The sequence below is a fragment of the Pseudorasbora parva genome, chromosome 24 (assembly GCF_024679245.1).
Source record: "Pseudorasbora parva isolate DD20220531a chromosome 24, ASM2467924v1, whole genome shotgun sequence".
Classification (NCBI taxonomy): Eukaryota; Metazoa; Chordata; class Actinopteri; order Cypriniformes; family Gobionidae; genus Pseudorasbora; species Pseudorasbora parva.
The window spans coordinates 16,125,745-16,141,051 of NC_090195.1; the positions used below are offsets into that span (position 1 = coordinate 16,125,745).

Here is a 15,307-nt window from a genome sequence, read left to right on the forward strand (position 1 = left end):
TGTAATGAAAGATTTACTGTTTCCCATAACCCGCAGGTTATTGTGTTCCGGTCCTTTTTCTATCATGTTACTATAGTGATTTTCTGTCAGGATGCGAGCGCGCCAGGAGGAGTGTCGCTCCGCGCGGAAGGCAGGAAGCGGCGCGTGGGCAGTGTCACCGCCTGCGTCACACGCCAGGAGGGAGTTTTCCACTGACGAAAAGACTGCGCTGCTCAGCCGTCTGCTTCAGACAAGAGGAACAGCTTCAGCACGCCGAGCGCACAATAGCCACGCCAACAGAACGGGATATATACACGGATAAACGCTCGATTGGGTCACTTGGATTATTACCGCTACATATTTTTCTATATTGTGATATACTAATGCTGATCGGACACCTTATTGGTGAGTAGCGGAGGTCCGCGCTGTTAAACGCTGCACTTGTAATGTGTCTAATAGGCAAACCTCGGTGCTGGAGTCCAGCCAGATAGTTTCAATGTTCTTTAGTCGGCCAGTGTAAACAGATAAAATGTGTTGGGTAACTATTTCAAGTAGCTAAATCAGAGGAAATTGTTGTATGCTGCCATTACATAGAAGAAAAACTAACTTAACTTTACATTATTAACCATTGTCTGCCGTTTTCAGTGTTAATGAATGTGTAGGCTATACGTTTTATTTCTAATATCTCGATTTATTATTTTAACCCTGATGCCTAAGTATATATATTCTGTGTTGAGGGTTTATTGTTAGGAGTAAATATAAGCGATCTCTCTGTCAGATTTGAAATGGCTGTGGTTGCCGGGCTTGATTAAATGATAATTCTCATAAGCAGCTGTTCGCGGTTCTGATCGGATCCATTGGCAGAATTCCAGCATAGTGGACCTTGTGTGTGTGTGTGTGTGTATCCGATAAGCCGTAATTGCTGGTTTGGATCTGCGTTCATGTGTTGAGTGCATTCCCCGTTCGCGTTTGTAGATCTGGTGTGTCTTCTGAAGCGCGAGCGACTCCTTAAGGTGCCACACCGCATCATTTCAATAGATCTGCGCTCAGCCTCATATGCGCTTCAGTCCTCAGTGACGTCACCGAGGGTGCATGCGAGGCTGAATGCAGGTCTGAGGGAGACCTTGCTTGATCCGATCCGAACTTCAGATCGTTGACATGTGTAAATATAGCCTATACATGCGTAATTGTCTTTGTTTTGTTGTTTTGAATAACAATAATTTTACAACTAGGCCTACATTGTCATTAACCACATAAGTCCCTGGCTTTTTTTTTTTTTTTTTTACTTAAATAATTGAATATTTTATGTTTCTTTATATTGTAAATGTCAAAACGTCGCAAAAAAAACAACAACAAAACAAAACAAAAAACAAAGTCCCATACTATTTTTAAAAATGTGATGATTGCTGTCAATCACGAGAGAGGAGGCAACAATCCCTGACACGTTGTGCGCGACGTGATTGGAATAACTGATGTGAACTCACTCGGGTTTGTTTGTTGCTACAGAGTTTGTTACTTGTTTCTTTTGTGAGAAAATGTCCGGTCCCTTTCTGTAAGCAGGTTGAGAAGAGAAGTTGCATTCACTTGTGTGAGTAGGCAAACTTTAGTTCAAGCCTCTCGATTGTGTCTATTGTGAAAATACCACGTTATGATCATCTTTGTGTGTTTGTGCCAGTTTCGTAAGTTTGAGGGTGTTTATGCTGCGAGTTCTTCTAAAGGAGTCGTGGTCTCTTTTTCTCACGCGCGACTTCACTCTGATTGTTTGTGGGAACAATTATCTGTAATATGTTTGTTCCTAAATTTAGTTTTTTTGTCTGTGTGTTTTATGCCTTTTTAAAACGTGTGTTACTCAAGGTGTTCCACTTGTCACAAAGTGAGTTGTTTTGAATTCCATTGCACGCTATAGGAGCCATAAAAGATAAGGATGATTTAGTTTGTGTACTTCTGGGTTGATGAGGTGCGAACTTGCACGTGTACCGTGGTCTGTAAAACCAGCCCTCCTTTCTAGTGAATCAGTCAAAGACACGTCTGGGTTGTTTCCTTCCATCTTTCTTCACGTGTCTAGTTGAGGTCCTGTCATATTTTTTAACCAAGATGATGCCGGCATCATTAGTGTAGGCTAGGCTATATCACAACAGGTCATCTTTTTTATTAGACTCCCACCCACAGACTGGGTGTTACTCTTTGGGCTAGTTTGGTGAGTGGCTTTTGTGCACTGCACTGGTATTGGGGGAGGTAGAGTTCCCAATGCCTCAAAAACAGAAAAGCAGAGGGATCCCATCTGTTTTGTCACTCTTGAGCATTCCTCCCAGCTTGTGAGGTACCAGTGAGCGCCCCAGACTAGAGCCGCTGACCCCTGAGCTCCCCCACCCTAGACACACACATACTCTCCCTCGAGAGTCTTAAGAGACTGGTAAAGATGGCTACTGTTGGTTTAGCCACCATTAAGTTATTCATGCTGATGATGACTTCTCAAGGAAGCTACACTTTGTGCACTCTGTTGGAAGTTTGCATTTAGGATATTGATGCAAATTGGTCTTTGTGTAATGGAAATATCTCCTTTCAGTTTAGGCAGTTTCCTGAGCGGTCATATTTTCCATTCGTTGACTTGAAACATGAGCAACGATTCCCCCAATACTGTTAAAAATCTTTGTGTGTTTTGAGATGTCTTCTTTATTTAGCCTAAGTCAAGGGTTTTCTGTGTTTTACATGCCACAGACCCCCAAATATGTTACTCATGCGAGGAATCCCATTCTAGTAGTAAATATAGTTTGGAAGATATTTTGTTTTTAGATGTATTGAAATCTTTTATTTATTTTAATACATTTTTAAACTTTTCCACTGAGTTTGAAAACCAACAAAGTCAATTATTGTCTTTTTTTGTAGTTATATTGATGCTAAATGTCACTTTGGATATCAGTAAAGTAAACTTGTAATCTGCAGCAAAGTGTTTTATAAATCTTCTGTCTGCATATTTCAAATTTGAAATTGCATAGCATGATGGAGTCCACACAGCTTTGCTTAACAGACATCAAATCTTCATCTCCACCGTAATAATGTAATCTTTGACTCGGGATGGGTGTTTTTATAGAGGTTTCTGTCGGAGGTGATTCCTCTTGGGCAATAGTCTGGACTACACAGACACATCTGGGATAGATAGACTATTACAGAATGTGTCGCCGTGCCAGAGGAGAATTCCTGTGGGCTGGAGACATCGCATTATTTATTTGTTTAAAGTTCTCGCCCGCTACCCGCCTCCCACATCAGTGCACACTCCTATTTGGGATGAATGTGTACTCTGCATGGCTTGAAGCACAGGAACAGAATGTCTCTGGCGTAGTTGAACATCTAGAGTGAGGATCGGAACAGCACAGGGCTCCCTCCTTTCCCCTGATTGCAGTTCTAAAGAGCTGACCAGCAGGGGGAGCCTTTTCTTTTTCTGGTGAAATTGTGGAAGCCAGATTTGATTCCAATTATCTTGCAAGTGATTTTACACCATCTTTAGCAGCCAGGTTCAATAGCCACACTTTTGGATATTTTAGATATGGTGCATGCTGCTGCTCATTACATTATCTGAATGGAAGCCATGAGCTGGAGGGGCAAAGTCAACGCTCTTGCACAAGATGAGGTCGGGATTCCACTGTTTGCAGTTCAGACAGGCTGCTCCATGGTGTCGGCTGGTTTTACGCTTTTTTGGTAGCAGGGCGGTGAGTTAAAGGAGTTTTAATGCTATGTTAAACCTCAGTGATCCCGCATACAGCAGATAAAGATCAAGTTTCAGCAATCTGCTGCTTTTGTGGCCATTCTCGCTTTTCTGTGCGAGATTTATATCCACCCTCCTTGGTGACAACAGCGTTGAGAATTCCTCATCAGTGCACTGCCTTTATTGGAATGGCAGCCCTGCATAATTTATGCTCCAGTGCGAACGTCTCACCTGCTTGGAGAGCCTGGGATACCTCTGCGGTGACAGCTTCTGCCTGGATGTGAAATCCAGACCTGCTCTGTGGCGGATTTATGGGTAGATGGTGTGTTCTGACTGCTCGTGAGATTTCTTGCTCGTATTTTTTAGTCGCTGCTGATGTTGGAGTGCAACAGGACAAGCTCCAGATTGACCTACAGCTGAGCCCCCTACACAACCCCCTCCCTTCTCTTGTTCCTGGGATTAGCTCGTCGTCATTGTTTCTGCCCGTTAAGCAAGATTAACAAATCAATGTGTCAGGTAGGCTGCAGTCAAGAGACAATGACCCACTTCTAACACCCAGGTTTTGCACCCAGGTCTCTCCCCCTTCCATCTCCATCTCTCCTGTGCTGTCCTCCCCCTCTCCTCACTGTCCAGGGTCCTTAATTAAAACTCCTCTGCTTGGTAGGCATGCATGCCGTCCTCAGGGAATTTGCTCTTTTTCTCTGGTAAATGAGGAGTAGCGATGATGGTTGAATGTGTCTGAGACTCTGACAAAAACGAGTGTGTTGTGAGCACCAGATACCGTGTTCAGGTGGTTTCTTGTACTAAGCGTGAGTGGATTGCATCTAGAAATGTGACAGGCAAATTACTAGTCAAATGAGCAGATGAGGATTTTGCAGGCTTCTCCACTCGAGTGGTGAGAGTCAAGTTCTCTGCAAGCTATATATATATATATATATATATACATCTCAAAAAGATTTTGGGCTTGTCTGTGCAGAAAGCTGCTTGTTTTCGATCAAGACGTAGCTTGTAAGGCTTCACCCTTCTTGCGCTGGCTCTGTTTGCATGCAAATTAGGACAGATCTGGACATATACGGTTTGCAACAAAAATAGATGATGTCCGTAGCTTCTGTTTTCAGATATGTCAGCTGTTTGTTGTGTTTAAAACCCGTGTCCGAGTGTTAACACGTGGTGTAAACTCTTGCATAACTCTCCAACTGTTAGGCTTGTGGAGTTCCTCTAGTCAAGGTTCAAGCATTGTTTGCTCTCAGCTGGTGTCGCACGAGCAGATAAGTTTGACTCATGGAAGATATTGTAAAGTTCAGATGCAGATAAGTCTCACCTTGTGCTTTTTGGCAGCGACATTTGGCAGCCGAGGAGACACGGCTGAATGTGCAGACGGCACAGACGCGCCCCCGATGTCTGGCACATTTGCGACGGCAGCACTAATGTGTGAAACGCACATGCACAGAGAGAGAAAGAAGTTCAGCTTGTAAACAGAGCAACCTGTGGGAAAGGGAAGTCTAGACAATCTTTTGTGAAGATGAGGGATCCACCAATATTAAGTTTGTTAAAGATGAATCACCAGTATTTAAAATTTGACATGATTCTGTACTATTATATATATATATATATATATATATATATATATATATATATATATATATATATATATATATATATATATATATATATATATATATATATATATATATATATATATATATATATATATATATATATATATATATAATGCTAACGATTACATTTAATGGCATTTAATTGATATTAAGGAATAACTCTGAGCATTAGATGACAACAAAGTTAATCTAAATAGAAAAATAGTGTAATATTCAATATCTTTCTATATTAAAATAACACACACCCATAAAGTACATTCAATATATAAATACATATTGTAAATACAATGAAAAGTCCAACATATAATATCTAACGTATAATTAGAAAATATCTAATATTGGTTTTATTGTGCATGCTGGGGGATGATTGAACAAAATTAACCAACAATGTATAATGTAAAGTCAGTTAATTAAAATGCTTTCATTTTTAAGTAAACCAAAAAGTTTGAAAGTTGACACTTTGGTAATGCAAAATGAAGTTCCATGGGTTGATTATTAGATGCATAACAGACTACTATTGAGTCATATTGTGTTAGTCATTCTCTGTATGGCAGGGATGAATCAGTGTCCGTTTGCTCTTTAATTTTTTTGTCGATGACACACCATAGACCAACATCATGAGCTATATAATCTGCTAGTCACGACCGTCTGTCACTGGCTGTCTTGCTGGGAACAAGCCTTATTTTTCAACACTTGTTTACTGCTCATCACTTCTGATGAATTTTTTTTTCCGTTTTACTGCAGTCAGGATATAATTCTACAACTGACCTATGACTGTGTGTCACATCTTAAGTTTAATTGATCGATTTGCTCAAGCAGCAGTGAAAACTTTAATCTCTAAATCTCTTTTCCTTCCTTCCCCACTTCCTTCCTTCCTTCCTTCCGTTCTGCCTGTTTCAGCATGAATGTGTGTGAGCTGTGGAGTGCAGCGAGAGGCAGAGCCTGAGGTGATCTAGCTGACTGGGGTTTATCTCAGGGCAGAGAAACAAACGAGTCCACAGCCGCCAGTATCAAATGATGGTTTTGTGTAAACGCCGCTGCGCCGCACCGGCTCTGACCCTTAAAAGCTGATGGGCACCGGCTAGACTCTTCCTGCCAAAGGATTGATTGCTTTTATTGCCCAATAAGCAACCTCTCCACAGAAGCAGCGACAAATGCGGCTCGGGCTTACATAAACATGTTTACTGTGCCAAGCTGTACACACATTTACTACAGAGTCTCATAAAATGCATTTAGCAGCTGTGTAAAGTGTAATTGCCGCTACTGGCTCAGTGATGTGTGCTTCTTGAGTGGGGTAACCTAAATTTACCCTCCTCGCTAATGTGGCTATGTAATCAACCCCCGTCCTAATCAATGTATTTGTCTATGCGATTGGATTTGGAAGTGGGTGAAGGGTCTGGTAATTGTTGACTTGCGCCGGAGGGACGTGATTGATTACTTCCTGTTTTTCCTCGCCGCTCAGAGGCAGCATAAAGCGCAGTCAGCTGCTTGTTTGGAGTGTAATGCTCATAGCTTGTGTTTAAAAACCTCACTGGACATTTAACTGCTATTAGGACATTAAGAATGCAACACTGGCTGATAACATCCACGCATTTGCGAAACCAATACGGTATTCATAGCAAAACAAATTCAAAGCCAGATTGCTTGGAAGCACACATTTCAATTTTGCTCCTTTGGCTTCATCTACACTAATCCAGATTCACTTTTTTCAGACACACATCTCTTTCAATGGTTTTGGCTTTCCATCCACACAGGTATTTGAAAACAATGACACGTTTTGTCATGTGACATTTTACCGGTATGTGCTGCTGTGGTTTTCACTTTCACAGTCTTCCTAAAGATGAATGTTACTTTTTAAATTCTACATTCTTGCAAAGAGGAGACACGGTTTATTCGCAATTGCTGTTCTGCAGTGAAACATGAGGGCAATTGATTTTTAGACCAGACTGAGTGTGACATAGATGCATGTTTTGCTGATAAAATGATCATGCCAGAAAAATAGCGCAAGCACCTTTTCTCCGGCCTATCAATTTTATCTTAGTGAGCTTTTAAAATGTGAAACTTGGATGCAAAACTTTCGGAATATGCTAGTATGGATGGGGAGCGTTTTGAAATGAGAACACATTTTTTAAAATGAGTGTGGAGTTTTACCTCTCCTATTATACTTACCTGTCTTCGCTTGTTTCCCACAGATCACCAAACGCTAGCGCCATGAGCGGGGTTCTCAAGAGGAAGTACGAGGAGGTGGAGGAGGACCCATGCTACTCTTCCTCCTCCCCTTCCTCCCTCTCCTCCTCCGCCTACTCCGAATGGGACTCGGATGGGGAGAGCTGCTACTCCGACACCCTGGATTCAACCCCCAGTAACCCCAGCTCCCCAGCAACGTCCTTAAACAGTGAGTTTCCTCTTTGATCTAGTCATTTATTCTTGATTAGGGTGGACGGTCAAACTCCCATTTCCATGGCTATTTCCCATGCATGAGGTCTGCAAGGCTCATCTATGCCTTTCTGTGTCCTACCTGATAAGATGTCATTGAGATACCGAGGGTGGAAGATTAATTGGGTGGATGCAGCTAATTACACAGGATGTTTTGATGCATGCCACATTCGCCAGGTCACCTACTGCAGGCTGCTCATCCAGGTTGTGGGGGGGGGGGGAAGCAAACAGTTGTGAGTTTCCCAGGATGGCAGGGCAGGGAGCCAGAGAGTGTGCCATGTGACTGAGACGGAATGAACGCAGAGCTTTGTCTATGAACCGGGCATGAACCCAGCACAGGTGCTGAGAAAGACCAAAGGGGCGCGGGGCAGGAAGGCAGGGATGAAGAGAAGAGGAAGGGAAACGATATGGCTGTCTGCTTGTGTTTATGAAACAAAGTCAGAGAATAGAGCGCAGTCAGGTTAGATGGCATTTAATTCGATGTGAATGAAAACTAAGCTGTGAGCGGCAGGCATATTACATTTGCATTCAAATGGACAGTAAGATTTTTTTTAATATACAGAAGTCTCTATCACCAAGTCTGCAATTATTTAGTACAAAAAAAATACAGTAATGTGAGAAATTGTTTATTCAAAAAAAATTTTTTTTGAATATGTTTTAAAATGTAATTTATACCTGTGATGCAAAAGTATCCATTACTCCAGTCTTCAGTGTCACATGATCCTTCAGAAATCATTATAATATGTTGATTTGGTGCTTTTAAAAATACATTTTTGGGTGAAAATGAAATGGTTTTGCTGCCTAATGTTTGATCTAGTCTAATGTCTAGTTTGATCTAATGATACATGTTTTAGGATTCTTTGACGAATAGATAGTTAAGAAGAACAGCATTTATTTGAAATAAAAATCTTGTAACATTATAAATGTCTTTACTGTCACTTTTGATCCGTTTAATACGTCCTTGTTGAAAAGTATTTGTACAAACGTAGTGTACAGTCTGATCAGTAGCTTGCACATGTCTAATATATTCACAACCCACGTTTTCCAGAGTTTTTTTGGATGTTTTCTCAGTGTTGCGTAATGATTGGCACAAACACACTTAACAGTACAAACCACTGAACACGCTGTGTGTCTATACCTTCATTCACTCAAAATAAAACGCATCTACCCTGACTAACATAGATGATCAATTTGAGCATATTAGATGAAGTCACCAGTATCAGATTAATTGTGTAACTGAGATCAAATCAGTACTTGTTTACTCTTTCTTATGATCACCAATACCAAATTGATAATACATAAAGCTCTGTACTTCAGACAATAACTTTGAGAGAGAGTAGGTGCTGTCTATATATCAGTTTCATGTAAGACCACTTATGCACTGCGCTTGTAGGCTTGTCCATTAGACTTGTTTTGTTAGATGAGGAAAACATATTTGCACACGCATCTACATAGATTTCTTAAAGACGCGTGTACGTTTGAGTTCCCACCATTGCAAATCTAATATAAACCAGCTGTGGGGACAGTGAGATCCATCCCCTCCATTCCCTCAGATAACAATCAGTGAGCTTTTGGCCCTGAGGGAAAATGAGCTTCTCTCTCACAGAGTTTAACAATTCAACATGAAACATTCCTGCGCAAAGGATATGGAATTTACAATATGGTGCTCTTGTTTCAAGAAAATAAAATCCCTCCTTTTGAAATGCGTCGACCACTGGCATTGACTGGTTGTAAGAATAATTAGGAAAGGAAAGTGTGGACAGATGGTCTGTCTATATAAAGATGGAGTGTGTTTTATTAAAAAGCAAGTGTCCTCACCACATCATCCAGCCACTGGGTTGTGATTTTGGACGCTTTGCTTCCCCTGCACACTTCAGTGCCAAGGGGAAATTCCTGGGTGGATTGTTTGTCAGACACGATTGAAGAGGATTGCAGTTGTCTTAGCATGTGACTGGATTTGATCAAACTATTAGCTGAACTATTTGCACATCTGTTCTGATGTCGATTGGTGAAATATTGTTTTTGGTTGGATTGTGTAGTTAGTATGATGGACCGATCGTTGCTGTGGCATTTACAATGTGCTGATTTGCTGTGTGTGGACTGCCATCTAGTGGCCATGTAGTTCACTCGCAACAATAAAGTTAATGTGTTCTTGATGTTTACACAAGAGACTCACCCACTCCAAGTCTTCCCATTTGGCTTGGCACACTTCCTACTCAAATACTCCCCAATGAGATACTAGGAACAGAATTGTCTTTTTTTCCACCACTCTCTCAGACATGTGCTCTTAATTTTCCATTAAGAAATTCCAAGCATAAATTCCTTGTTCCTAATGTTTTCTTTTCAAGTCCACCACAAGTCTGAACGTATGCATATGTTTATTCTCTTTTTCGTTCTGCCTTTTTCCAGCCACATCTATCTTGAAGAAAGCCAAACGCACACGGCGAGGAAACGTGCAGTTTGACCAGGTTACGGTGTTTTTCTTCCCTCGCTGCCAAGGCTTCACCAGTGTGCCCAGCCGGGGAGGTTGCACCCTTGGCATGGTGCAGAGGCACAGCGCCCAGCGCCGCTACACGTTAGCAGAGTTCGCCATAGCACAGCGCCACCTGCGGCAAGAGAAACTCAAAAACCGAATGAGGGAGGAAAAACTGGAAGCTCTTAAGCTAAAGGTAGCGAATTTAATTTTCACACATTAACGGTCAAACAAGCTGCATTTAACTCAAAACATCATCATAATCATGTAAATATCCTTTTCCTGTGGCAGCTTACCAAAAATGGTACCCAAGAATCTGAAGAGGCTGAAAAGTTGACAGTCGATGACATCCCAGAGGATGAACTCGACCTCAGCGGAGTCAACTTGGAGGATGGCTCCTTTCTGCATCCTTACCCATCTAAGAGAAGGCACGCCATCCTCAAAGCCGCTGGCGTGAAAAAAATCGATAAAGAGGAAAAGCGTCAACTGCATGAGCTCCGTACATCAAGAGAAGACTGCGGTTGTGACTGCCAGGGGTTCTGTGAGCCGGAGAGCTGCAGCTGTAGTTTGGCTGGGATTAAATGTCAGGTAAGCGCTTGAGTCCAGCCAGACTTCCTTGAGAACACAAGGTTATCCATAATATCTACAGGTATCATTCCTGGAGCTCCAACTGGAGAGAATGTGCCAAATGCCTAAATACAATGCATACACTATCATTTAAAATGCTGGGGTCAATAAAGTGCTTTTTTTGTGTGGAAAAAACAAATTTGTTAATCAGCAAGGATACACATTTATTAAATAAATAAATGTATTATGACATTTTAAAATGCATTAATATAGTAGTTATTTTAAATTGTAATAGTTCATAATATTACTGGTTTTACTGTATTTTTAATCAAATAAATGCAGCCTTGGGAAATGAAAGACTTCTTTCAAAAATATTTTTAAAAAATCTTCCCAACCCCAATTTCCAATGGCAGTGTAGGCCTATATTATATTTCAAAACACAAAAATACGTTCTATTTAATAAAAGAAGTATTTACTTTTTTATTTACTTAATATTTTAAATGTGTATATATATAAAAGTATAAATAACTTGTCATATGTCATTGTATTATAAAATATCATTTCTCATTCACTTTAATTCATTAATGTAATGTTTACTGACTTTTACAGATGGACCACTCATCCTTTCCATGTGGCTGCACTAAAGACGGCTGTGGAAACACGCAGGGCCGCATCGAGTTCAACTCCAGCCGAGTTCAGACCCACTACATCCACACCATCATGAAGCTGGAGCTGGAGAAGCGTTTAGAGGAGCACACGCCAGAGACCGAGTCGCCGCCTGAGGATCAGCCAGACTGCAGTTCCCCAAGCCCCCCAGCAGAGAGCAGCACCACACCAGAGACGCCCACCTTTCACTTCAGCTCAGAGCTGGTATCTACAGGAGAGAACAGCTGTAGCAGCGACATGACTGATTCATCTAGCTCTTCAGGCCAGAGCGAGGACTCCGAATCCGCCGAAAATGCTCAGGGCGAGCAGTCGCCGCTAGACGTCGACGAAAATGGACTTACGAGAATCCTAAGCTTTAGCGACGCAGACAATGAGGACTGTTCTGTCAGGGAGTGTAACAACAACTGCAACTACCAGCAGAAAAAGAGCGAGTCGATGGGCTACGGCATCTTCAGCGCGACGGATGACAAAACGGACAACAGCCGCGCGGCCATGTCTGAGCTCTTAGACGAGAACGCCAATCAAGGCATTGCTCTGTTCCACAACGGCTCCGTCCCCCACACGCCCTCGCCCTCCATCGATCACTCGGCCAGCTACATGGACCTGAGCCTGTCATCCGAGTCGGACCTGGAGTTCTTCGACGGCTTTCCTTGTCTAGGACCGAGCTCGCTTTACAACTCCCTGAAGGAGTACGAGCACATGGACAACTTCTTTCAGTTCCAGTTGCCTACTTACCCCAGCCTTCCGCAGGCGGCCGACCCGGGCACTTGCCTCCTGGAGTCTCTGATCGGCTTGTCAGATTCTGTCCCAGAACCTCCGGCCACCTTCACGGACAATCAAATGCTAGAAGATGCCATGAAGCTGTCAGTGATGGAGTCTGTGAAAGTCTAATGGGGGCTCTTGTATGATCACTGTACAAATGAACTATGGGATTGTAAATGAATGCCATTTTGTTTAGTTTTTTTCCTTATTTTATGAATGGAGACCCTCCATCCCAGGATATCAATATTTGCATTATCTGCCTTTATGATGTTAGCAAAGCATTAAGTTATTATAACAATCTTTATTATCATTATTGCCATCGCAGTGGCAGCTAACATTTCAGTTCAAAAACAAGTCTGGCCGATTGTTTTTTGAATTCTTGTACATATGGCCAGGAAGGTGAAGAACTTCACCCACATTGGTGGTATTATCAACATTTACCATTATTATTATTATTATTGTTATTATTATTATTATTATTATTGCTAAGGTTATTTATATGAATCGAGAAGGGGCACCAATGGGAGTCATAATGCTGATTATGTATCTCAGGGACTTTTTCTAGCTTTCAGAAGCAATGCATTTTGACCATCGCTGTTATTTGGCGTTTTTCTGAGAATTTCCACCTAAACAAACAGCATTTAAATGGCCTCTTTTGGAGGGGCTTCTGTCTCGTTGCTTTTTCGTCGCGAGACTGTGGTCTGTACTTTTTTGCAAAGCTAGAGGAAGGACTCCTGTTCGCAAAACGGCTCCTTGGGATTTTCTAACGGTACACAAATCCCCCCCAGAGGCTCCTCAGTTAGCACTTTATCTGTGAAAAAATGAACCAATCAGAGAGCAGATGGGTCAGTCTCACGCCTGCCCCGTTGTCTAAGATTGTTTTCATGCCATTTTGTGGTGTTGGATCATCAGCACAAGGCGGAGAAAAGTGAGCGATTTCCTTTTTAATTTATTCTACATGCCGCAGATGTCGCAAAATATAACCCTGACATCTGTCGACCATCATTTCGAATGGCTTTTATTTATTCTTACCGAGTTATTTATTTTGTTTTAGTTTTTTTTTCTTCTCCGAATGCCAGCTGAATATTATCTGAGCCAGACTGTGCTCTGGAGAAGTGGAAATAATGCAGCCTGTTCACGTTTCCCACCTATATTAACCTGTGTGAAGCACATATTTATGTTTCAGCTGTGGAGGAAGGGCACCAACTGCAAAGTATTTAATATTCTATTACTATGAAGTAACACTTTCGGTTAAATTATTTCACGTTTAGCATTTCAGCATTAGGACTAGGCTATTTATTCATGGTTTGGGCAATAAAGAGAACAATGTGTTTAACAAAAGAAAGATTTAGTGTTTGTGCCTGTTAACATGAGGAGCCACTGTTTCCTGTCTAATAAACATATATATAACCTACCTATTGATTAAAAATCAGATTTTCCGGCCTGTAATGTGACCGCCGATAACGTTGCCTATGATATAGAGAATTAACATTTTGTAACTATGTAGATTTCAGAGAATTCTAATCTGTTTATTGACAAATTATTTTATTAAGAAATGAAATCCACATTGTTCTTCAAATATTGAAACATTTGTAATATATAAATAGAGCTAAGTCTATGCTTGAAAAAAGTATTCTGGACAGGCATAAAGTTGGTGTTTACTACGATGTAACTACCTAAATGAATTTACCAAGCTCCATTTGATTGTACTCCGACGGGTTGGTTGAACCCAAATGACAACATGAATTGTGGGTATAAATTTAGTAGTTTCAAAAACGTTTTGTTTATAAAACCTGCATATATTATGCAACGTGTATCATATGCAAATTTGTGTTACCCATATTGTTCCCACTTCACAGTGAAGACGTTTAAGTTTGTATGTTTCTGAATGAGCTTTGAGGAAATGAACTGATGTACATATCTGTCGGCGCACCATTGTTTGACCCGATAGGAGCATTTGCATGCAAGACCCATTCATTTGTCTCAGTAGGCCTACTACATGCGTTTAGAGCAAAAATGCACAATCAGAAATGTACTTGCTTTATTTTTGCCTTCATGTGCTGTTCTCGAAGCTGATTAGGATATGGGCATGGCTTCATTCATTTGAGCCCAGCTTATTATTCCCTTGTAAAGATGTATCACCTCATCGCAAAGAAATGGAAATGATTGGTATTTATTAGTCATGATTGATGTATGTTTTGACCTCTGATGCTTTTCAAAGTGTTTCTTACTTCTGCCTTTTTGTTGTATATATTTTCTGCTTCAATGAAACTAAAGACAAAACCAAGCAGTTCTTTTATATTATATATTTTCACGCTTAACAGTTTAAAGCTATTCATTTCATTCAAGTCATTTGACAGTAGTTTGTCCCTTCAAAATAAAAGTCCAGCTTTTTCTTACAACTGCCATTGTTTGTCTTTTTTTGTGAGTGCATGAGTGAAAATATTCAAATTAAAAAAACACATAGACCTATTATCTAAAAATATATATATTTTATTATACATATAATAACATCTGGAACTGTTTTATAATACAGGTTAAGAAAATACTGGTTTAGTAAAAGAAACAGTTCAAATGTAAAACTTTTTAAATTGATTAAAATCTCGATTTCAGAGATCTCATTTTTGTATATGTGAGAGAATGTAGTGACTAAAAAGTTCAATATGATATCCATAAAAAGATACAGCATCAATATGATTCGTGCAATTAATGTGTAATCATAATGAGGAATTTTGTTTAAATCAAATGAAATGAAGTCTTTGCTGAGGTGTCATTCTGTGGGTATCCAGTAGGGGAGACCTGGGTTCAGTTGCTGTAGTAATTGACGTCACCTGTGCAGCTCTTCAGCTCTGCGTTGCAGACCACACATTGAACATCTCTAAGGTTTCCCCTTTTCCCAGGTATGTTAAGTTAAATTATAGATTCTAATTTGTTGTGAGTTTAGATCAAATATTTGCAAAAAAAAATATTTTTGTGTTTGGATATCGGAAAACAACTACATTGTTGTAAACTTTGGTAATTAATTGCCATGTCCGACATATGCTAACCACGAGGAATGCGTGGATGGAACTGTTCACTGGCGGTTAATGTTTTGTTTCTCAT

The 15,307-nt window shown here is 40.7% G+C and overlaps 1 protein-coding gene across 1 annotated transcript; it reads left to right on the forward strand.

The window, feature by feature from the left end:
* The first annotated feature begins 200 nt into the window (after positions 1-200).
* On the forward strand, positions 201-14,607 carry csrnp1b (cysteine-serine-rich nuclear protein 1b). Its single transcript, XM_067434420.1, has 5 exons — positions 201-384; positions 7,494-7,696; positions 10,147-10,406; positions 10,502-10,798; positions 11,387-14,607. The coding sequence occupies exons 2-5, from the start codon at positions 7,513-7,515 to the stop codon at positions 12,332-12,334; spliced, it is 1,689 nt and encodes a 562-aa protein (XP_067290521.1). The 5' UTR covers positions 201-384; positions 7,494-7,512; the 3' UTR covers positions 12,335-14,607.
* The last annotated feature ends 700 nt before the right edge of the window (positions 14,608-15,307 follow it).